Source organism: Buteo buteo, chromosome 31 (genome assembly GCF_964188355.1).
Source record: "Buteo buteo chromosome 31, bButBut1.hap1.1, whole genome shotgun sequence".
Taxonomy (NCBI): Eukaryota; Metazoa; Chordata; class Aves; order Accipitriformes; family Accipitridae; genus Buteo; species Buteo buteo.
In genome coordinates, this window is record NC_134201.1 from 997623 (window position 1) to 1020563 (window position 22941).

Here is a 22941-nt window from a genome sequence, read left to right on the forward strand (position 1 = left end):
AGAATGCTGATAACACTGATGTTTTCAGTTGTTGCTCACTAGTGGTTAGACTAAAGTCAAGGATTTTGCAGCTTCTCATGCCCAGCCAGGGCACCTGACCCAAACTGGCCAACAGTGTATTCCATACCATGGGACGTCCCATCTAGTTTAGGAACTGGGAAGGGGGGGGGCAGTGATCTGGCCGCTCAGGGACTGGCTGGGTGTCGGTCGGCGGGTGGTGAGCAATTGCCCTGCGCATCATTTGTACATTTCAATCCTTTTATTACTACTGTTGTCATTTTATTAGTGTTATCATTATCATGATTAGTTTCTTCTTTTCTGTTCTATTAAACCGTTCTTATCTCAACCCAGGAGTTTTACTTCTTTTCCCAATTTTCTCCCCCATCCCACTGGATGGGGGGGGAGTGAGTGAGCGGCTACGTGGTGCTTAGTTGCTGGCTGGGGTTAAACCATGACACTACAGTTTCAAAATTCTGTTTTTTCCTCTCCACCTGCCTCTACTCACCCCCTTGATTACATAGTCAAGGAAATGACCAAGAGTTTTCACAGTGGGCCTGTCAGTAGCACCTTGTCATTCCTAGAGATCAACTTCAGCTCCACCAAAGGCCCTCAGGGGCAGCAGAGCCACCACTGACAAAAACCCCATTCCCTGGCAGGGCTGCCCTTCCCAGCCCTTCTTTCTGTCCTTGGGGAGAGCAGAGTTTGCTCACTGTCTTGGCATTCAATTTCAGCTTTATGTTTCCATCTGCCAACCACTCCGGCATGGCTCTGAAGCCAAGCCTTTGCACACACGGGGTCTTAGATGCTTGGACCAACTTCCCGAAGACAAGTCAGAGCCTGGCCTGGTGTTACAGCTGAGGTGCTACAACCCAAATGTGCACTGATGCCCTCAGCCAGGGGCATAACAAGGACGAGCTGGAGACTGAGCTTTTTGACATCCATAAAGGAACTGCCCAGGCATGGTGGGACAAGGGACACAGCTTGGGGTGCTGCAATGGATGGGTACTGGTCCTCAGGAGAGACAGGCTGGAAGGATCAGGAGTGGGGTTCCCTTAAAGTGAAGAAGTAGTTTGGATGCATGGAGCTCCTTACTGGGGCCAGTGGAGAAGTTGGGTCAGCCCTTGTGAGTGAGGGTCAGAGGAGGGGCCAGCAAAGGTGACATCAAGGTGGGAGTTGAGGAAGCTGCAGTCAGGTTGGAGCAGTGGGCATGGTCTTTTCTAAGCACCCCAAGGAAGTCTCTGGATGTAGAAGCCTGAGCCTCACTGGGGACTTCAACGACCCTGGCATTTTCTGGAAGGGGTACACAGCGGCATGCAAACAGTCCAGGCCATTTCTGGAGTGTCTTGGGGGAACATCTTCACACAGCTGCCAGATTGGCCGTTTCTGGAGTGTCTTGGGGGAACATCTTCACACAGCTGCCAGATTGGCCAACAAGGGTAATGCAAACCCAGATCTGATACTTGCCAGCAAGGCAGAGCTGGCCAGGGAAGTGAAGGTCAGTGTAAGCCTTTTCTGTCATGAAAATGAAATAGTGAGGTCCCAGCTCCCGAGGGGAGTGAGGAAGAAAAACAGAAGACTACAGATGCTGGACATTAAAGGACCAGACTTTGGCCTATTCTGGGGAGTTTTAGTGGGGTCCCACGGTCATTCAGTGTTGCAAAGCAGCAAAGCTTCAAACATTGCTCTACAAGGACAGCATCCTCCAAGCACAGAAATGACCTATATCAAAACTGAGTGGAGACACTCCTTGCCAGGAAGCCCGAGCCTTGGGTGTTGCTCAGCTGCTTCTTACTGGCACTTCACTCACACTCTGTTGTGGTGGCTTTGGTGCTTTTCTGTGGCTACTCTTTCTGCAGAGAAGATCTTAAAAAGACAATGATTTCATAAAAGGTGGTCATAAAGGCCCTGTTGTAGACAACAATGTTTGCCATGAGCTCTGGAGAGAGCCAGGAAGATAGATAATAAGCACCAGGAATATGCAGGAATCTGAAAGCCTCTTCTGAAATGCGAGTGGCTCTGAGCAGCACTGATTGATTGCCTGTGTGTAGGGCTCAGAGAGAGGGTCAAGGGATGTCAGTGAGAAACAAGGAGGTGGCTGATGGCTTTGGCAAATCCTGAAACCGTATCTGAGGCCAGAAATGGCAAGCAGTGGATGTCTGTGCATAAGGAAGAGGAGGAGGTATGTCTTGGGAAGATGTCAGGAAGGAAGACCCCTCTTCTGCAAGTCAGGGATGAAAGAGATTTTTTCCATGTTGTGTGCATGCCTAGGAGATGGTTAATGCTCACTGCTGAGGGTGGCTGTGCCCAGTCATGCCCCAGGAGCTGACCTTGTTCTCTTTCCCTCCTTCACTCCCCAACTTGGATGGGCCTCAGGATCCTGAAGGAGGCATGAACCTCCTGGACTTAAGTCCCATCACTGCCGGGAAAGAGGGAAGGGTTTGTGAGCCACACAGGACTGCAGGGAGAGGGTGAGGTGGGGTGTAGCAGGGAGTGTGTTAAAGGCAGAAAGAAGATCTGAACTGGGGGGGGGAGGTGTCATTCTAAAGTGAAATAGGTGGAGTTTTGATTTTGAGGCAGCAGGAGAAGGAGGACATGCCTTTCAGTGCTGGGATGTGGAGTGAGGATTTGAGTTTTGAGCTGGGACATCTTGGATGACAGAGGAGCATTCACAAGGCTTTGGAAGAACTGGACAGGCCGTGGGGAACTCCCAGGCATTGGCCAATCCTACGGTAACCACTGATTTGTGTTTGAAGCAACAACCAGAGAGACATCAGGAAAGCTTGGGGCATCATGGGGGTCAGAGTGAGTTAGGGAAGCAGGGAGTGGTTAAAATGTGCAGGGAAACACCACAGGCATAGGAGAGTGTACGTGGCAGGGGCAGCCAAGGGCCTTGGTGGGGCTGGGTCCCCATCCTGCCCCCAACATTTTGCACCTGTCACCAGTGCCTCTGATTTCCTCCTTCACCAGCCCCCAGGGACAGCCGCCTCTTCTGGTCATTACCTCGCTGCTCTCATCAGTGATTGTCCTCAGTGGGGCCCACTAACACCCTCAGAGTCTTGGAGGTTTGCTGCTGACTTTTACTTCTCCAGAGGTTTCTTCAGTCTCCCAGCACCTGCAATTCAGGAACTTGGCACCAGAGGGCTCATTGATATGCAAAGCACCCTAGCAAGCCAAATCTTTGGGCAAAATTTTTCATAATTCCTCAGTTCCTGTGTGGTTATTGGGAGCAGTCAAGTTGATCCTTGACTTGAGACTAAACATTCCTTAGCAACAAGTGAAAACATCAGCATGTTATCAACATTCTTCTCATACTGAACTCAAAACCAGAGCAGTGTACCAGCTACTAGGAAGACAATAAACTCTATCCCAGCTGAAACCAGGACAACACCTCAGCCTGGCTTTGGGTCCCTCCCCCAGCCCAGCTCTGCTGCCTAAAGCGTCCCCTGAGCCTCCTCCCATTTCAGAATGGCTACAAGACAGTACTGTGGCTGCTCCTTATCTCATCACCAAGGGAAACCACTCCCTGACAGGGAGTCCTCCTCTCTCTGGCATTCCTGCTTCCAGCCAGTTTAAACCCTTCTGCAGTTGGGACTTCTCGCCCTCCATGCCAGATAAATCCTTGGTCACAAATTACCACTGCTGAGCAGTCACTACTTGAATTTTCACTTTAGGTTTCCCAGAAACGGCACACCTTGCTGCAGTGTCTAGGATGTGGCAGGACAGCGCTCAGGGTTTCTTTAGTGTGGAGGAGGACATGCTCCAGAGCAGGGCTTCCCTGCTGCACCCTCAGAGGGACAGGGCATGAGGCTGCCCTCTCCTGGGGATGGCTGCAGGGCTGTGAAGGTGGGTGTGCAGGCAGGGGTGCCCAGGGCTGTCCTTCTGAGCAGGGTCCCTGCACCGTGGGGGGTTGTGTGATGGGGCAGGGACTCTGCCGCCTGCCAGGGTCAGCACTCAGCCTGCCCAGGGATGTCTCCATGGCACCGTGGGGAGAAGTGGGTGGATGCAGCAACCTGCTGGCAGAGCAAGGCAGGGTCTTTCTGCTGTTGAGAGGGTGCTGCATAGGTCAGGGTTGCTCACAGCTCCAGATCACCCCAGGGCATGCCCAGGGGGACTTTTCCAGAAGCACATCAAGGCAGGGGCTACTTGGGAGGAAAGGTGCTTTCCAGGGTCTGTGCTCTCAGCTTCCTGCTGTGGTTGTGGGGCAAAATAGGAGATGTCAGTGTGTATGTCAGTGGGGGAAACCACTAGCAAATATCAAACCAAAGCAGGCAGCAAGTACAAAAAGAGGCCTGAGATCCAGTTGTTTTAGAGACCATAAGCCTGGAGTGGATATTGGAGAGCCCTGAGAGTCTGTGAGTTGGCTGCTGGATGGATACTGTGGCCCAAACCACCTCCTGGAGAAAGTGACGATTTTGGGGAGGTCAGGTACTGATAAAGCCATCGGTCTGGACCTGGAAGGGAAGTTGCCCTTTATGTGAGAGAGCAGCAGGCGTGCATGGGGCACTGCTGCATAGGGACAGTTGGACAGTCCGCATGAGAGGCCAGAACAACATAAGCAACATTGTGGTGCGTGGCTGAGTGCTGCAGACCTCCTGAACAGGAAGGAAAAGCAGGTGAGGCCTTCTTCAGACAACTGGAAGAAGCCTCCTGCTTGCAGGCCCTGGTCCTCATGGCAGACTGAAACTGCCCTGAAATTTGCTGAAGGGGCAACACAGCGAGGTGAAAGCCATCCAGGAGGTGTTTGGAGTTCATTGACAGCATCCTCGTGGCAAGGGTGCCTGAGGAGCCAGTGAAGGGGAGTGTCCTGCAGGACGTCATCCTTGGAAACAAGGAAGAGCTGGTCAGGGGTGTAATAGTCAGGGGTGAGAAAGTAGAGTTGAGGTTCCTGAGAGGCAAAGAGCAGGACTTCAGGAGAGCAGGCTTTGGTCTGCCAAGGGACATCCTTTACAGAATCCCATGGGATATGGTCCTGCAGAGAAGAGGGGAGAGCTCTTTGATGGTCAAGGCTGTCCTCTTCAAGCACCAGAACAGTACACCCAGACAGGCAGGAGGTCAAGCAATCTTGCAGGAGGCTGGTATGGATGAGAAAGGACCTCCTGACAAAAATCAATATTCCGAGACTGGATATTAGGAAAAAATGTCTTCACCGAAAGGGTCATCAAGCATTGGAACAGGCTGCCCAGGGAAGTGGTTGACTCACCATCCTTGGCGTTATTTAAAACACGTCTAGATGTGGCACTTAGGGCTATGGTTTAGTGGTAGACTTGGCAGGGTTAGGTTTATGGTTAGACTCAATGATCTTAAAGGTCTTTCACAACCTTGCTCCAGTGCAGTTTGTGCAAAAGAGGTGCCTGCAGGCTAGCCCCTGCCCTGAGCTTCCGCTGGGATCCATGCGGATGCAGGTTGGCTGTCAGCTGCTCACACGCAAACACCTGGTAGCATTTGAGGTGCCAGGGGTGGTCAAAAACTTGTGTTTTGCAGACGAAAATGTGTCTTCAGGCTCTGGTGGAGCATACCTGGGATACCCACAACTGCCTGAGTATCAGCTGTGGGGTTGTGGAGAGGGGTCCCTTGGTGACCTCAGATTACACCCACAGTTTAGGGCACCTGAATGTCAGTTAGACTCACATTTCCATGGCAGCTGCTGGTCTTTCAGCTGACCAAAAGGAAGCGTGCACCAGAAGGATGGTCAGACCCCTGTCTAGGCACTCCCTGCTGCACTCAGTGTTGCTCAGCTCACTGTAAAACTCAGACATGAGCACACCCCTGCATTGCAGGCAGTGATATAATGTCAAGGCTCTCTTTTAAATGGCTTAAGAATGGCTGCTAGTGCCGTGCCTGGGGCACCTAGTGCAATGGCATGTGGCTAGCAAATATGGCACAGGATGTCCAGGAAAGCCATGTTCCACTGGAGACGGAGATGGGAAAACACACCATGACCTTCCAAGAGGGCTGGCGCCATTTTGCCAGCACCTGAATGCCAGCATTATGGCAAGGTCCATCTTGTCTACAGCAAGGGGCACTGCATGATTGGGAGGCATATTGGTGGTGGTCGGGAGGCCAGGTCTACCCTGCCCTTGCTGGTAGGGAGGCCAGGTCTACCCTGTCCGCATGCTTATGGAGGCCAGGTCTACCCCACCATCGCTGGTAGGGAGGCCTGGTCTACCCGGCCTGCGTGGTTAGGGAGGCCAGGTCTACTGCACCCGTTCGGGGAGGGAGGCCAGGTCCACCCCACCCACACTGTTAGGGAGGCATAATTATCCTGGCCCGCGCTGGTAGAGAGGCCAGGTCTACCCCACAGCACTGGCAGGGAGGCCTGGTCTACCCTGCCCTTGCCGGTATGAAGGCCTGGTCTACCCGCCCGCTCAGGTAGGGAGACCATGTCTAAATCACTGGCGCTGGTAGGGAGGCCAGGTCTACCCCGCTCGTGCCATTTGGGAGGCCAAATCTACCCTGCCCACTCGGGTAGTGAGACTATGTATACCCCGCCCACGTGGTTAGGGGGGCGTGATCTACCTTGCCTGCGTAGGTTCGGAGGCCAGATTTACTCCACCAGCGCCGGTCTGGATGCCAGGTCTACCAGAAGTGACCTACCAGAGCCAGAAGTGCAAGAGCTGCAGCTGTGTAACATTGGCAAACGCCAGGAGGAGGAACTGGGTGATGGAGCTGCTGTTGGACATCTGCTGCCTCTGGGTGTGGAGCACTGAACAAGGAGGCAAGGGCAGTGACCAGTTAGGACAGTATTCTCTGATCAAAATCAAAGCTATTTCTCGTAAAACATGTTCACTGCATTTTTTCCATTTCAGCAAATTCTCTGTTCAACTCTGTGGATCGAACTCAGGTTGTTGCTGGCTGAGTGTGCCGTGAGAAGCAGGACCTCTACCCACTGGCTGCCAAGGGGTCAGCCCTGCTCTGCAGGAGTGTAGTTCTTAGAATGGTGTCAGTCAGTGAGTTAGTCCTGGTGTTTGAATTGGTCAGATGAAACCGCTCCTAAGGTAAAAGTTCTTGTCAGCATCTGCCCTCCCAGGGATAAGAAATCACAATCAAAACAGTGTTTGAGAGGCAGAAGGGGTTTTAGAGCTCTCCCCCATCTCACCTGGTGATTACCTTGGATTTCAGAAACCCGTGTCCTTTCTGCTTCACTCAGAGAAAATAAAGTATGTCCTGTGAGGCAAGAGGATTGCCTGTGGCTTAGTGCAGAGAGAGGGGAGCTGGTCTGTCACTCTGTATTGTAACCACTACCCTGAGCTTGCACCTTTCTGAGATGGAGTGTAATCACACCCCCATATTAACCTGAAAAGGCTCCAGCCACTACTGAGAGCAGAGAGACCCACTGTCCAACACCAAGTGTCTCCCCCTTTCTCAAGGTCCCCAAAACCCACCTCTTGCCAAGAACACACATGCCTCATTTCACAAACCCAACTGCATTTCCTCAGTCATGGCATCTCTGTGCTTCTCCATGGGGCATTCAGAAACACCAAATGGGACAAATCTGCATCCTGGAGGGCAGCTCACAGCTTGGAAGGACACCCAAAGGAGGTAGCCAAGTGTCCTGATGATGGTATCTCAGGAAGGGAGAGTCAGCTCATTTGCCAAGGGATGACACAGGCTGCAATGCCCACAGCCCCACAGCTTGGAGGAAAACTTGGACACATGTAACCTTGTTCCCATGGACACAACTGCATGAGAGGACCCACAGGATCACTGTGTGACTCTGCAGCTGAAACTCCCATCCCGAGAGAGCCTGACAGCAAGGACAAGTTAACATGAACACTGACAAGTGCGGAAACAAGGAAAAACACAGTGATGGTTGGGATCAGAGAGGCAAGGGGAGACGCATCTGAAGTCTCAGGAAAGAGTGACCCTCACCCATTTGTGCCTGCCACCTCCCAGACACCAGCACAGCCAGGCAGTTGTTCTCAGTCCCTACTTCAGGAGGGCTCTATTCTACTTCAGGAGGCTCCTATCACACTTACTGATCATTCCAAGTTACAGCTCAGAAGTCTCAGGGACTTGTTCCAGCATGACAGCTCCTTTTCCATTTCTCCCCAAAATTCCCAAGACTAGGAAAGAGAAATCACAGACTCCGGAAAGCTCCTTAACTTTATAGAAATCCCTGCTTTGATCTTCCCCTTGAAAAGTGCCCTTGGAAACGTCCTGGGGGTGATCTGGAGCTGTGAGCAGTGCTGACCCACACAACACCCTCTTGTCAGCAGAAGGACCCTGCCCTGCTGCGAGATGCTTCTTCCACCCACAGCTTCTCCCCACTCTGCTGTTGGAGTTCCCAGGCAGGCTGAGTCCTTACCCTGACCGGTGGCAGAGTCCCTGCCCCAGCACACAGCCCCCCACGGTGCAGGGACCCTGCTCAGAAGGACAGCCCTGGGCACCCCTGGCTGCACACCCACCTTCACACTCTGCAGCCATCCCCAGGTGAAGGCAGCTGACATGCCCTGTCCCTCTGAGGGTGCAGCAGGGAAGCTGTGCTCCAAAGCACGGCCTTTTTCTCTGCACTGCAGAAACCGTGAGAGTCCCTCTGACAGATCCCATAGGCTGTGGGATGTGCCAGCTTTAGGAGGTCATTCCAGCAACCACAGCTGCATTGCCCTGCAGCCAGAGACTTACCCTGTGAAGGGCTGTCAAGATTTTTCTCCAGGTCAGCTCTCCTCTCTCCTTCCACCCCAGACTGCCTTTAAACTCTCTCTGCATCACTCCTCTCCCCTCGGTGCCTGCAGGCAGTGCCCTCAGCCCTGCTGCGCTTCGCAGAGGAGCTGCTCCTGGGCAGAGCTGTCTCTCGGCAGTGCTGCCTGCTTGCCATGAGCTCCCTCCAGCCCAGGAGCCCAGCCCAGCTCAGCAGCAGAGGAGCAGCCCAAGGCAGCCCTTTCTCTGCCCCCTCTGGGCTCCCTCCAGGTGTCCCTGGGGCTCCAGGGGAACCTGCTGCGAAACAGGCTGAGGCAATCAGTTCTGATCCTTCCCTCAGCTAGGGAGAGCCACTTCTTTCCTGAAATAAAATTTTCCACTCAGAGAAAAATCTACATCTACATGTGACATTTTTTTCTTTCCAGAAATATAATCCTTCTTGCAGAGTTACTTTTAATGTACCACTTTTTTCGTGTTATGTTTTAGACAGGATACTCAGAGAGTGACAGACAGGGATCCCCTTTACATATGCTGAGGGAGGGGATCCTTGGGTCAGTGGTGGCCTTTCATCTGTGTTTCTATTTATGGCATTTGAAGGAGACTCAGCTCTCTCCCATGCACTCCACAAAGCCACAGGAGGTGGAATTCCTCTTGACTCTTTTCAGGTGGGCACAAAATAGGCACCTGCATGGGAGCTCCTTCTCTCAGGTCCCTTCTGAATTAATGGAGATGGAAGGCAGGAGTCAGGTGTTCAGATGCAAATACCTGGTGACATCTGAGTTGCCAGAGGTGGTCCAAGGTACATGTAGGTAATAGCAAACTGTAATGGAGAAGTTCATAGCGACAGGGCAACATCTCAGGAATCATGTATGAGCCTGGTGGGAAATTCCTATGGCCAAGTGACATGACAGCTTATGCCCAAATAAAGGCCAAAAGAACCTTTTCCTACTCCTTCTCTTCGTGGCAGTTTATACAGGTATTCATATGAACGACTGCAGTCATTTAGCATAGCTAGAGCTGGGTCTCCCTCTTTTCCATCAGCTGAATTTACTATACCTCCACTGACTATAACGGCATGTGACCCATGTTCGTCTCCACATTGCCTAACAGAATTCAGGACAGGTACTCTATTTAATGTCCAACTCCTGGGCCACAGAGCTACACCAGATGCCAAGGCTGGCATGGACCTCACAGGACCTACAGGAAAGCAATTCCCATTCAGGGTGGTACATCACAGACACTCCAGACGGCATCTCAGACAGTGCGATTTGGTGCCTGTGTGCCCTTGACTGATGCCATCAGTCAGAGGCATCAGTCATCAGATGCCATCAGACAGGCAAGGTCTGACCCTTCTCCACCCAAGAGCAGCTGCTGGCATTGCATGAACATAAAGCAAAGTCACACAGGGGTTTTTACTCACTCCCTTGATGATCCAATCAACGAAAAGACCAAGAATTTTCAGAGTGTTCCTGGATACATCTTGTCTTCAAGGACAGCATCCTCCAAGCACAGCAATGGTCCATATCAAAACTCAGTAGAAACTCAGGAAGGAATTCAAGGGCACCAAGATGAACTTTTGGTACTTCAGGAAGTGTTAAAGAAGAAGAAAAAGAGATAAGGTAGGACCACTGGCGAATTGAGAAAGATTAGGTCTAGATAGATCTGAGGTACTCTATGTCATGGCCTCGGTTACTACCAGCCAGGTCTCCCAGGCCTTTGAGCTGTGAGGCAGGACTCTGGAGGAGAACAACCAGCAGTGGATGGGGTTACTCAAGCAAACTACACCCTTACCAGTCCATGGGAACCACAGGGGCTGCATCCAAGGGTGCTGAGAGTGGTTTTTTCCCCAGGAGGTCCTGGTCTGTTATGACCCCAATAAGAAAGGGATTCGGACACTGTGAACTACCTTTTAAAGTTGCGCTCATCATCGTTAACACTCTAAGGAGAGAATCATGCAGATCATCTTCGGTCCCTTTAGATGGTGGGAACCCCAGGTGGTGTAGCATTGAACGGGCCTTCGGCCCAAATGCAGCAAAGCATGCAGACCCCATCCATAGAACACAGTCTCCTGTTTTGGTCATTCAAGCTACTGTAGGATTTTCTTACAAAAGAAACAACTCTACTCATTGTCTCTACAGTCAAACAGAAATGATGTTTTCATGAGAACATCTTGCTGCACAGTTAGATACAGGCAAGGCCACGCAGGAGGCATAATGTCCAGCACAGAGTGGGACCTGCCTGCAGGCTCTTGTGTGACAACCTGCTGCTGAGGTTGTCCTGTGGCCAAGGGATCTGTGCAGCAAAGAACAGGTTTGATGGCCGTGCTGTATGTGCAGCACGGTGCAGCGCAGCCCTAAGAACTCGATGTTCAATATTTTCCTGATCAGGACCAGTGTTCAGGTTTCCCTGTGAGAAGTCTGTGCTCCTCTACGGTGCCACAGCTGATGTGCTGTAACCCAAATGTGCATGGCCAGGAGGACCTGGAGACCCATGGCTTCTCACAGAACTGTGACGTTTTTGGACTAATGAGACGTGGTGGGACACATTGCTGAGCTGTGGTGCTGCAATGGAGGGATACAGGCTCTGCCCAGGGAGCAGCAGGGAGGATGAGAACTACGCTTCCTGTATGAAAGGGAAGCTTGGATTTGTGGATGTCCTCTACGTGACAGGCAACAGGTTGGACTAGCTTTTGTCATTTAGGATCAGAGCAGGAGCCAGCCAGAGTGACCTTGTGTTTGCAGTTACAAACTGCTTGCTCAGGGAGAGGAAACAGAAAACGTCTTTTGTCATCAACCCCAGGAAGTCTCCAGGTTCATGAGCAGGTTCCTGTGGTGAACTTAAGTGCCCTGGCATTCCCTGGCAAGGCAAAGCAACAGGGTGCCAACAGCCTGAATTTGGCTCTTGGGACAACTTCTTCAGACAGCTGCCAGGTGGGCCTCCAAGGGTGATTCTCACCTGGACCTGATCCTGGCCAACAAGGAAGAGCTGGCTGGGGGTGTGACGATATTCAGTCTTGGCTGTCATGGTCATGAATTAGGGGTTATCAGTCTCCAAAGGGCAGTGAGTGAGGTCAGCAGCAGAACACAGACCTGGGACTCCAGAGGAGAAGACTTTGACGCACTCAGGAGACTGAGACAAGTGGTGCCATGGGAAGCAGCTCTGAAGGGGGAAGCAGCATGGGAAATCTGGTAGGGCTTACAGGACAGCCTCCTGCAAGCACACGAATGATCTCCCCAAATACTTGTGAAGAGAAGCAACCATCTCAGGAGGCTGCTTGTGTGAACTGACTGAGCTCCAGGGCAAAAAGGCAGCAGGCAGGAGGTGGAAGCAGGGAAAGCTGCCGACAGAATGTAGAAACCTTATCCCAGGATCTAGGGGTGATGCCAAAGCCAAAGGTCCCATTGCCTTGAGACATGCGGGGGAGGATAGAGGCAGCAAGATGAGCTGATACTGGTTCATTAACCGTAAAAGAATAGACAGGGATCATGTGGACCTGTTGCTGATTTTCCTAAGTTTAGGAAAAATAAGGCTGAGGAATTTAATGACTTCTCTGGCTGTGACATCTGCCAGGCCTTTGTGACTGTTGGCAGGACCCTGGAGGAAAAGAACCAGCAGTAAGTGGGGATCAAGTCAGAGGTTACTTGAGCAAACTCAGCCTTGAACAGCCCCTGGGAGCAGAGGGGAATCATCCAAGGCTGGAGAGGGAGCAAGCCAATAAAAGACTTCAAGGACAGCCAGCAAGAACTTCAAATGGGTCAGTGGTCGCAAAAGCAGCCCTTCGACTCAAATGGATCCTTCATTGCGTGTGATCGGATATAGGAAGTACTCAGATAATCAGTTACAAGCATTTTTATGTATGTGTATACTAATCTGATTCATATGCAATTAGTTATTCTAACTAACCTGTTAGTGCTGAAGCTGCGGCATGGATGCGAGGTGGAACTATCCCCCGTGCATCCAGCGCTGCAATAAAGAATGCCTGCTTTCTAAAACTCCAAAACGAGTCTTGGACGGTGTCTTCGACTGGCTTTTTGGTATCACTCACTAGAGCCCTGGTAAGAACCTCTTTCCTGCTGTGCCTTCAAAACACCGGCTGCCCCCATGGCTGGCACCGTCTGCCCCTCGCCTCTCCTAGCCTCCTGGGGGGACACTCCAGGTTGCCCTTATCTGGGGGCACATGGTGGGTGGGAAGGGGACACTCCAGGTGCCCGCGCTCCCTCAGCCGCTCTGCTCATCATGGTGGTGCAGCCAGAGAGGACCCAGGCATCTGGGCACTGGCCAAGGAGACGGGACATGGACGAAGGCGCGCACACACACACACACACACACGCAGAGTGTAGCTTTACTGAAGGGGTTTATTGATCATGAGAGGGAAATGGCCCAGGGCTCCCAGGGGATCAGGTGGGGTCATCCAGGGAGGGATGATCATCTCCTCATGCCGCTGGAGGGGGACAGGACAGGGCTGTCACCATCACTTGAGGACCTGCAAGAGAGAGCCCAAATTGTGACACAGCCCCCCAGTGTCCCCTGGGACATGAGAGGGGCCTTGTCCCCACCACCTCTCTCTGCAGAGACCTGGGGAAGGAGAAGGGAATTGGAGCCCTCAGTCTACCCAGGACAGGACTTGGCTCACCTGAGATCCAGATGGCACCCAGAGCCCCCTACCCCAGGATGCCCCTCTATCTCCCAGAAGCCTGCCCAGCCCTCACAGTGATCCGGGGGGGTCTATATGGCACAACCCCCCTGCCTGGCCTGCACAGTGACCTTCTGGCTCCATAGAGCCCTCCTGCATGCAAGGAAAGGCATGGGGGCAGCTCTGTCCAGCTCACCCTGGGACATGCATCAGGGACAGTCCCCTCTCTTTCCTTCTGCCATACCCAAGGTCTGCCCACCCCAGAGGGCTCAGGGATCCCCCTGGGGCCCAGGATCCTTTGTGGGGCTGCAGACACCCTGATGTTGCTCACCTGGGCATTAGCAGCTACAGGCACGCTTCTCCGCTGCAGAAGAAGTCTTAGCTCCTCTTCGGTCAGAGGAGCCTGGGGAGAAAGGGAGGGTTAGGGACATGCTTGGGTGCACTGGGGTGTACTGGGAGGCAGGGGAAAGCAAAGCGATCCTTGGGGAAGGTGCCCCTGGGGAGAAATGGGCTACATGAGCTCGTATGGTGGTGCACAGAAAGCAGTGGGGGTCCTGGGGAGGGGGCCCACCCGGGTGTGTGGCTGTGTACTGGGGTGTGCTGGGTTTTAATGGGATGGATGGGAATGCAATGGGGGCCCTGGGGAAGGGGCCCTCCCTGGGAAAGCACTGTGGTGCAGGGTGTTCTCTGGGGTTGCACTGGGGCGCACTGGAGCACACTGGTATGGCCTGGAGTGTCGTGGCCATAGAGGAAGAAGGTCTGGGGCCAGCAGAAGTGGTCTAGTTCAGTTCAGTGAACCTTGTTCCTAAATCCGACTGACTCCTCTTGTAGAGAGAGCATGAAAGCTCACTGGGATGTCCCCGGTCCCAGCAGGGGATGGGAGCACCAAAGTGCCCTCCAGTTCCCCAGACTGGAGGCCCTCCAAGTCCTCCCCACTACTTACCCTCATCTTAACTTCTCCACTTCCTTCCAGGAGTGCCTAGGGAAGGAGAGCAAAGGAGTGGTCTGGATTGGACCTTGATGGGGCTGTAGGTGGGGCACAGGTGTCCCCAGCCCCCCCCCAGACCATGGCTTCCCCCTGGTCTGAGTGGGAAAATCCCTTCTGCTCCCCCCAGCCTCATTCCCCCAAGTTTCCCCCGGGATACCTGTTCAGGCAGGGACCAGGGGTGGGGATGGAGACAAGGATAGTGTGGGGAATTCAGGGTCTCCAAAGAGGATGGGGGTGAGGGTGAGGGGGGGCCCCCAGACAGTGCACTGGGGTGAATTAGTGGACCCCAAGGGGCTGGGCTGGGGGTGCTGAAGGAGCAGGCCTGCGTGGGATTCAAGTGGAGGGGACACAGGGACTTCAAGCAAGGTGGGTGGTGGGAGCAGAAGGAAGAGGGCTGCAGAGGACAGAAATGAGGGGATTGGAAGAATGTTTGGCAGTGGGGGTTCAAGGAAGGGGGTCTGGGGACGATACCGCGGTGGACAGGATGAAAGGCAAAGGACTGAGGGGAAAGGCTGAAAGAAAGGCGTTGGGAACAATCAACGGGAGGGCGTTTGGGGACCCTAGATAGGACACAGAGGAGATCCCAGGGAGGAGATGTCTGAGGGCACCAAGAGGATGGGATGGGGAGGCCCAAAAGGGAGAGATGGGGGGGGCACCAAGTCAAGACACTGGTGGGGGTCCTCACAGGAGTTTGTGGTGAACCTTCCCAAGGAACTCGGGCTCTGGGCACAAGAAGATTAATTGCGGGGGAAGTGGAGGGAAGAGATGGAATTGTGGGAGGGAGAAAGCTGCATTGCCCAGGGCTGGAGGTGAGGGGAGCCTGGGGATGCTCCATGCTTGGGAAAGGGAGAGGCCAAGTCAAGGGGTTTCGTGCTCACCACGACAATTTTGTTCTGCAGGAGAGCTGATGTCCTGCAGCCAAGACCCCTCCCCAGCCTTGAGCCTCTCCCCGTGGCATTGAGGACTCACCTGAGCATCTTCTGGCATGCACAGCAGGATGGTGAAGAGCAGGGCCAGGCTGAGCACGGCGACCTTCATCTTCCCCTGTGGTGTGGCGAGTGCTGGGTGAAGCTGCAGAAGGTGAGGGGCAGATTTATCCCTCCCGGGACTCCTCCTTTCCCCCCTCCCCGAGAGCCCCCAGGGCAAAGCCAGGCTTGGCAGAGACACCAGCCCTGGCAAGGAGCCTGCCCCTGGCACACAGTTGCCCCCGCCTTCGCCACTGATCCAGCCACCTTCCCTGGCATCGGTCCGGCTTCCCGCATGGGGCAGCTGCATGTGGAAGGGCCCAGGCACCTGGGGGTGGTGAGGGGGGGGCAGCCAGTCAGCCTCTCACAGCCGGACACCCTACGGTGACAACCCACTGCTCCAGCGCAAAACCATCCTCCCAACAGCCCCCCAAAGCCAGATCTCCCCATCTCCCAGTGCCCCTCACCTCCCAGCACTGCCATCTCCCAGTGCCAATCCCCTCCCAGGCCAGTCTTTCCCTCCGGGACTCCCCCACAGATGAGGACAGCCTCAAACCAGGGGTCTCTAAGAGTCATCTCTGACCCCTCTCCAGCCCCTTGGGTAAACAGGGGGCTGGGACTGACCCCTCTTCTTGGGGCACCAGGGACCCCGGGGTTTGGGAACACCGGGAGGCGGGAGGACAACTGGGGGCATGGGCAATGGGGACAGCCAGATGGCTGGGATCTTCAGTCACTGGAGGCAATGGGGAGCACTGGTGAATGTTGGGCACTGGGAGATGAGAGTGAGGCTTGGGGGAAGGGCTGGGGTGGTCACAGTGCCCAGCTCCAGCCCACCCCATTTTCCTTGCACTACAGGCCCCAAACTGGTCCAGTCCCCAGCCATGGCCCCCCCAGAGCAGAGATCAGAGGGGACTAACCCCCGCCTTGGCCCTCACCCTGCCACTGCCTGGGGCCGCTGTGCCCACCAAGACCACCTGGGTCCCACTTCTGCAGAGTTGTCCCCAGCCGGTGGGTCCCAGTAACCCTGTCCCCAACAAGGCTCTGGCTCCAGACCTCTTCCTGGCTGGCACTTGGTTACAGCTCACCAAATGTCCCTTCAATGCCCTCATCCTCGGCCCAGGCCAGTGCTGTCCCTGAGCAGGACGCGGCTGTCCAGAGGGACACGATGAAGCGGACGCTTGTCTGCAGGCAGCCACTCAGAGCTAATTGTGGGGACAGAGCTGCCCTGGCAAGAGGAGGGATGTTTGTCCCTGCAGCATCTCTGATAAGCCGTGTTTGCCCAGGGCCCTGGCACCAGGAACCCGTTCTGCAAGCTTGGTCTTCACGAGAGTGCCCGATCAGGGAGACACTGGTGGGGGTTAAAGCAGCCTGGACGCCTGGGCTCCCCTCCAGCCCCAGCAGCTGGCAGTGGTGGGCAGTGCTGGGGGACCGGGCAGGAGCAAGTCCTGGGGCACCCTGCACACCTGGGGCTCTCCCGCTGCCCTGGGGACAAGCTGGAGCCCAGAGGCAGGGGCATTCCCAGGGAACAGCCTGACCACCGGGGTGTTGCTCTCCTTTGGGAAAGCCTGGTGGCACAGCAGTCCTGCTGGAGTGGGGCTTAGAGCAGCCTGCGTGATGGAGCTGCCTCCGCAGGGGCACTGCATCCCTTTCCCTCTCTCCCCCTGCCTGCCCTGCAGCTATCCCTGGCTTTCCAGGGTGGCTCCTTCACAACACTCCTGTCCCAAACATCACCATCCTGGGGGCCCGGGGCAGCACCCTTTGCCCAGTGTGGGGTCGGGGCAGCATGGGATTGTACACAAGTGGTTCAGCTCTCCCCTCCGAGTGGGGAGAGCCAGTGGGTGAAGGTGCTGGCCTGGCTCGCACAAGCCGAGCAAGACCTTTTCCAGCAATCCGGAATTGATGGACCTGTCCTTTCCAGTCGTGACGCTCACGCGATCTGCCATCACTGCTGTCTTCAAGGATGCAAGTGCCCCAAACAGCAGAGGGAATGGCTGGTACCTCTGTTAGCAGGGACATACTCATAGTGAAGATGGGCATATTTTGGATCAACAGGCTCCAGCACCCCTGTTTTGCCTCCCTGTAGGTGCCCACAACTATCAAAAGAGATAGTTAACAGGACAGACATTTATTTATGTCTGCATAACGAGAAGACCAGCATTTTTACTGGTGGTGTGAGCTAGCACTGGGAGGAGACAGGGCCAGTAAGTTCTCAACCGGGAGACGCAGCACATATTTACTTGCCACTTTAGGTAGCTGATAGTCAGAAGTAACCACACGTAATGACCAGCAAACCCACTAGCCACACGGAGCAAGGGCAGCATTGAATGCATTGGACTCATTGCCCGTCCAGAGTTCGTGGGACATCAACATTACGACAGCAGACCCATGAATACTTGGTAAGGCTGTCACGTTCCTCTGTAAACTCATCCTCTTTTTGTTATGTGCTGCAGTAATTCAAGCACCCACACTGTGCTTCCCAATCGCCATTCACTTCCAAAACCATCCAGCAGCCCACGTCACATGTCTCAGAGTTAAATAGTGCTCTATTTTAGTCCTCTGTCTATGAAGGTGTGAGGAAAATCTGTTTCTATGAGACACAAGATGAGAATCAAAGGCTGGTGGTAAAAGTCTGGTTTAGGTTTTGAAGTCAGTGCGAGGTTTGACTGAGTTGCAGTGAAGCCAAGGTGTGACGGCCTTTGTTCCCATGATGATACAGACTCCTGTCACGGCTGCAAAGAAAGCCTGTCTGATTTTATCCACATGAAAAGAGGTAAATAAAAATACACTGATAAGTGGTGCATGAGAACTGTACATGGCTCAGATCCTTCATTGACAATATGCGTCATTTTTTAAGGGTGATGGTTATATCTTTACGGGACACTAACTATAAATAAGAGATGTGTTGTGGATCAGTTGTGAAAAGATTTACGGCAACTGACTTGAATATTTGCTTTGGAAAGTGCCCAAAGAGCAGGCAATCAGTCACCTGGAGGATTTTCATTTTGACCGCTTCTGCTTTCTGCACTATTTATTAGATAGCTAATTTAGACAGTGTTGAATTGGAGAGCATATTTAAGTATGCTGTATATTCTGAATTTGAAATCTTAAGTCAGCTTAATTCACCTTACATCCTTGGGCCTGTGGTTCACAAATGTTACCGGAGTTCTAACTAACTTTTTACTGAAGAACAAATCTGAATTTTAACACCACTTGGATTTGATTGTGTGAGCCTCCTTAATAGATACCCAACTCTCTTTCTAATAAAAGAAATGCCACAGGACATAAGTCCCTCTGTAGCTGAGGGAAGAAACATCACTGATTGCCTCAGCCTGTTTCCCAGCAGGTTTCCCTGGAGCCCCAGGGACACCTGGAGGGAGCCCAGAGGGGGCAGAGAAAGGGCTGCCTTGGGCTGCTCCTCTGCTGCTGAGCTGGGCTGGGCTCCTGGGCTGGAGGGAGCTCATGGCAAGCAGGCAGCACTGCCGAGAGACAGCTCTGCCCAGGAGCAGCTCCTCTGCAAAGCGCAGCAGGGCTGAGGGCACTGCCTGCAGGCACCGAGCGGAGAGGAGTGATGCAGAGAGAGTTTAAAGGCGGTCTGTGGTGGGAGGAGAGAGGAGAGCTGACCTGGAGAAAAATCTTGACAGCCCTTGACATGGTAAGTCTCTGGCTGCAGGGCAATGCAGCTGTGGTTCCTGGAATGACCTCCTAAAGCTGGCACATCCCACAGCCTGTGGGATCTGTCAGAGGGACTCTCACAGTTTCTGCAGTGCAGAGAAAAAGGCCGTGCTTTGGAGCACAGCTTCCCTGCTGCACCCTCAGAGGGACAGGGCATGTCAGCTGCCTTCACCTGGGGATGGCTGCAGAGTGTGAAGGTGGGTGTGCAGCCAGGGGTGCCCAGGGCTGTCCTTCTGAGCAGGGTCCCTGCACCGTGGGGGGCTGTGTGCTGGGGCAGGGACTCTGCCCCCGGTCAGGGTAAGGACTCAGCCTGCCTGGGGAAGTCCAACAGCAGAGTGGGGAGAAGCTGTGGGTGGAAGAAACAGTTCGCAGAATTGCAGGGTCCTTCTGCTGACAAGAGGGTGCTGTGTGGCTCAGGGCAGCTCACAGCTCCAGATCATCCCCCAGGATGTTTCCGAAGGCACTTTTCAAGGGGAAGATCAAAGCAGGGATTGCTATAAAGTTAAGGAGCTTTCCAGAGTCTATGTTTTCTGTTTCCTAGTCTTGGGGAATTTGGGGGGAGAAATGGAAAAGGAGCTGTCATGCTGGAACAAGTCCCTGAGACTCCTGAGCTGTAACTTGGAGTGATCAGTAAGTCTGAGAGGAGCCTCCTGAAGTAGAGCACAGGGACTGAGAACAACTGCCTGGCTGTGCTGGTGTCTGGGAGGTGGCATGCACAAATGGGTGAGGGTAACTCTTTCCTGAGACTGCAGCTGCCTCTCCCCTTGCCTTTTTGAGCCAGTCGATCTCTGCTCTTTTCCTTGGTTCTCACTTGTCTGTGTTACTGTTATCTTGCTGCTGCTGTCAGGTTCTCTGGGGATGGGAGTTTCAGCTGCAGAGTTACACACACACTGATCTTGTGGGTCCTCCCATGCAGCTGTGTCCATGGGAACAAGTGTCCCAGCTTTCCTATCGTCTGAGGGGTTATGCTCAATGGTGTCTGTGGGGCTGGGGAATGAGCTGATTCTCCCTTACAGAGATGCCACCATGTCAGGTCACTTGGCTATTACCTCCGAGTGTCCTTCCAAGCTGTTAGCTGCCCTGCAGGATGCAAACCTGTCTCAGAGCAGCTTTCTGTGATCTGAAAGCCCCATGGAGAAGCACAGAGATGCTAGGACTGAGGAAATGCTCTTGGGTTGGTGAAATGAGCCTGGTGTGTCCTTGGCTAGAAGCAGGGTGCTGAGACTTTGAGACGAGGTGAGACATTTGGTGGTCTGCAGTGGATGTCTCTGCTCTCAGCAGTGTCTGGTGGCTTTTCAGGGTAAAACATCGAAGCATGATCACCCTCCATCTGAGAAAGGTGCAAGCACAGTGCAAGTGGGAACTAGACTAGAGCAGCTCCCCCTCTCTCTGCACTAAGCCACAGGCAATCCTCTTGACTTGCCTGGCTCACGCTGTTCTCCCGGAGTGCAGTAGAAATGCTGAAGGTTCCTGAGATCTAAGAAAACTCCCCAGGGGCGATGTGGGCATCTGTAAAAAACCCTAGAACTCTTAAACTACTTTAACCCACCTGATTCCTTAGCACTGGGAGTGCAGATGCTGAGAAGCCCTTCTGCATTAGGAGCGGTTTCAGCTGACAAAGTCAAACACCAGACTGGCCCCTGCCCGCACTGATCCCATGAACCCACTGCTGCAGAGCAGGTCTGACTTTTCAAGAGCCCGTGGGCAGAGGCCCTGCTCTTCGTTGCACACTCGGCCAGCACCAAGCAGGGCTCCAGCCACAGACCTGAAGGAAGGTCTCCGAGAAAAGGACAAGGGTCTGTGTGTGTGAGAGTGGGAGGGTCTATGGGAAATGGCTTTGATATTGCTCAGAGAATAATGCCCTGACTCTTCACTGTCTTTTTTCTACTTTGACAGCAACACATTCCCACAGGAAGAAAATGTCCAATGGAAGCTCCATCACCCAGTTCCTCCTCCTGGCGTTTGCAGACAGACGGGAGCTGCAGCTCTTGCACTTCTGGCTCTTCCTGGGCATCTACCTGGCTGCCCTCCTGGGAAATGGCCTCATCATCACTGCCATAGCCTGTGACCACCACCTCCACACACCCATGTACTTCTTCCTCCTCAACCTCTCCCTCCTCGACTTGGGGTCCATCTCCACCACTGTCCCTAAAGCCATGGCCAATTCCCTCTGGAACAACAGGGCCATCTCCTACCCACGATGTGCTGCCCAGGTCTTTCTGTTAGTCTTTTTGATCTCAGCAGAGTATTTCCTTCTCACTGTCATGGCCTATGACCGCTACGTTGCCATCTGCAAACCCCTGCACTACGGGACCCTCCTGGGCAGCAGAGCTTGTGTCCACATGGCAGCAGCTGCCTGGGGCTGTGGGTTCCTCTATGCTGTGCTGCACACTGCCAGTACATTTTCACTACCCCTCTGCCAAGGCAATGCTGTGGACCAGTTCTTCTGTGAAATCCCCCAGATCCTCAAGCTCTCCTGCTCAGATGCCTACCTCAGGGAAGTTGGGGTACTTGTGGTTAGTGCCTGTTTAGTCTTTGGGTGTTTTGTTTCCATTTTGCTGTCCTATGTGCAGATCTTCAGGGCTGTGCTGAGGGTCCATTCCGAGCAGGGACGGCACAAAGCCTTTTCCACGTGCCTCCCTCACCTGGCCGTGGTCTCCTTGTTTATAAGCACTGCCAGTTTTGCATACCTGAAGCCCCCCTCCATCTCCTCCCCATCCCTGGATCTGGTGGTGGCAGTTCTGTACTCGGTGGTGCCTCCAGCCGTAAACCCCCTCATCTACAGCATGAGAAACCATGAGATCAAGGATGCCCTGAGAAAACTAATGACAGGATGCTTTTCAGAATCAAGAAACTGCCTGTTGTCTTCGTCATAGTACTCACATCTCATTGCAGGCTCTCCCTGTCTTCATGTGTGTTTTTTTAAGTCAATTTTATTTTTTTAGTCTTTTTTTCCTTTGTTTTATTTATCTGAATGCTTTCTGTAAAGAAATGTTCTTATTCCTCCAGTTTCTAATTCACAGTCTATCCAGATTTTGTGTGCCCTGGAGGCTGTGCAAATGCACTGTTCCTTCTGTGTGTTTAAGCAAAATAAAGGGCCCTGCAGTGACTTGTTTTTCCAAGTTTCTTCCTCCAAGACCTTCTCTGCAGCTGCAGGGAGCAGTGCCTGTGTGCAGAGGGGAAGAAGAAAAGAGTCCTGGCACAGCAGCAGTGCCAGGGAGCACCAGTGCTTGGTCTTTCCCGAGCTGCTGTTTTCCCACTTCCATGCTTTCCTTCTGAACCCTTGGGTTGGAGGAAGGCCTGAGTGCTCTTCAAGCTTGGTGAGAGTCCTGCTGTGTGTCAGGCCTGTGACCGCAGGCAAGGACAGGCAATGGGCACTTGTGTGACAGAGCTGGCCTGCACAGCAACATTTCCATCATACAAGGGGATCTCCTCAGGCCTTGTGCTGCAGATGCCCCCACACCTGCCCCGCAGCCCTGGGGCTCATCCCTCTCCACCCCCGAGGAGCTGCTGTGCCCTTCAGAGGGTCTGGGGCTGTGGGGTGAGTGCCCAGACCTCTGCCACACCCTGTGGTGGGCACTGCTGTGGGGCCATGGCAGACTGGGCTGCACTGGGGAGAGGGCAGGGGAGGTGAAGAGAGGTCAGGGTAGGTGGTGTTGCCGAAATCCAGAATAAAACTCCTTAACAGCAATGAGAATTTAAGAAGCAGGCACTTCTTTATTGCAGCGCTGGGCACACAGTGGATCGCTCCACCGCGTGTGTGCACCTGTCTAGTTCAATCATGCAGGTTAAATACACACCTGTTATACTTATTCACTAGATTTCTGGGAAATGTCATACATAATCATCAACTGTCCAATAAATCATTAGCATATGCAAATGTCCTTCTACAAAGGTGTGGTGAAGTCTCTGGTGGTCTTCAGAAGCCCTCTGGTGGTCTACCATAGTGTTCCTCACTTTGTCCGATAGTTGACCTCTCTTATGTGATTCTGCGCAGTACAATTTTACCATCATGTATTAGATTTACATAAAAGTACATTCAATGT

General features: G+C 53.4%; 1 protein-coding gene across 1 annotated transcript; it reads left to right on the forward strand.

Annotated features, from left to right (window-relative positions):
- The first annotated feature begins 20814 nt into the window (after positions 1 to 20814).
- On the forward strand, positions 20815 to 22109 carry LOC142026112 (olfactory receptor 14A16-like). The gene has a single exon (XM_075018947.1). It carries the CDS (start codon positions 20815 to 20817, stop codon positions 21769 to 21771), a length of 957 nt encoding a protein of 318 aa, XP_074875048.1. The 3' UTR covers positions 21772 to 22109.
- The last annotated feature ends 832 nt before the right edge of the window (positions 22110 to 22941 follow it).

Excerpts from the sequence above, each read along its gene's own strand:
- LOC142026112 (XM_075018947.1), top strand. The coding sequence starts at position 20,815 with ATGTCCAATGGAAGCTCCATCACCCAGTTCCTCCTCCTGGCGTTTGCA.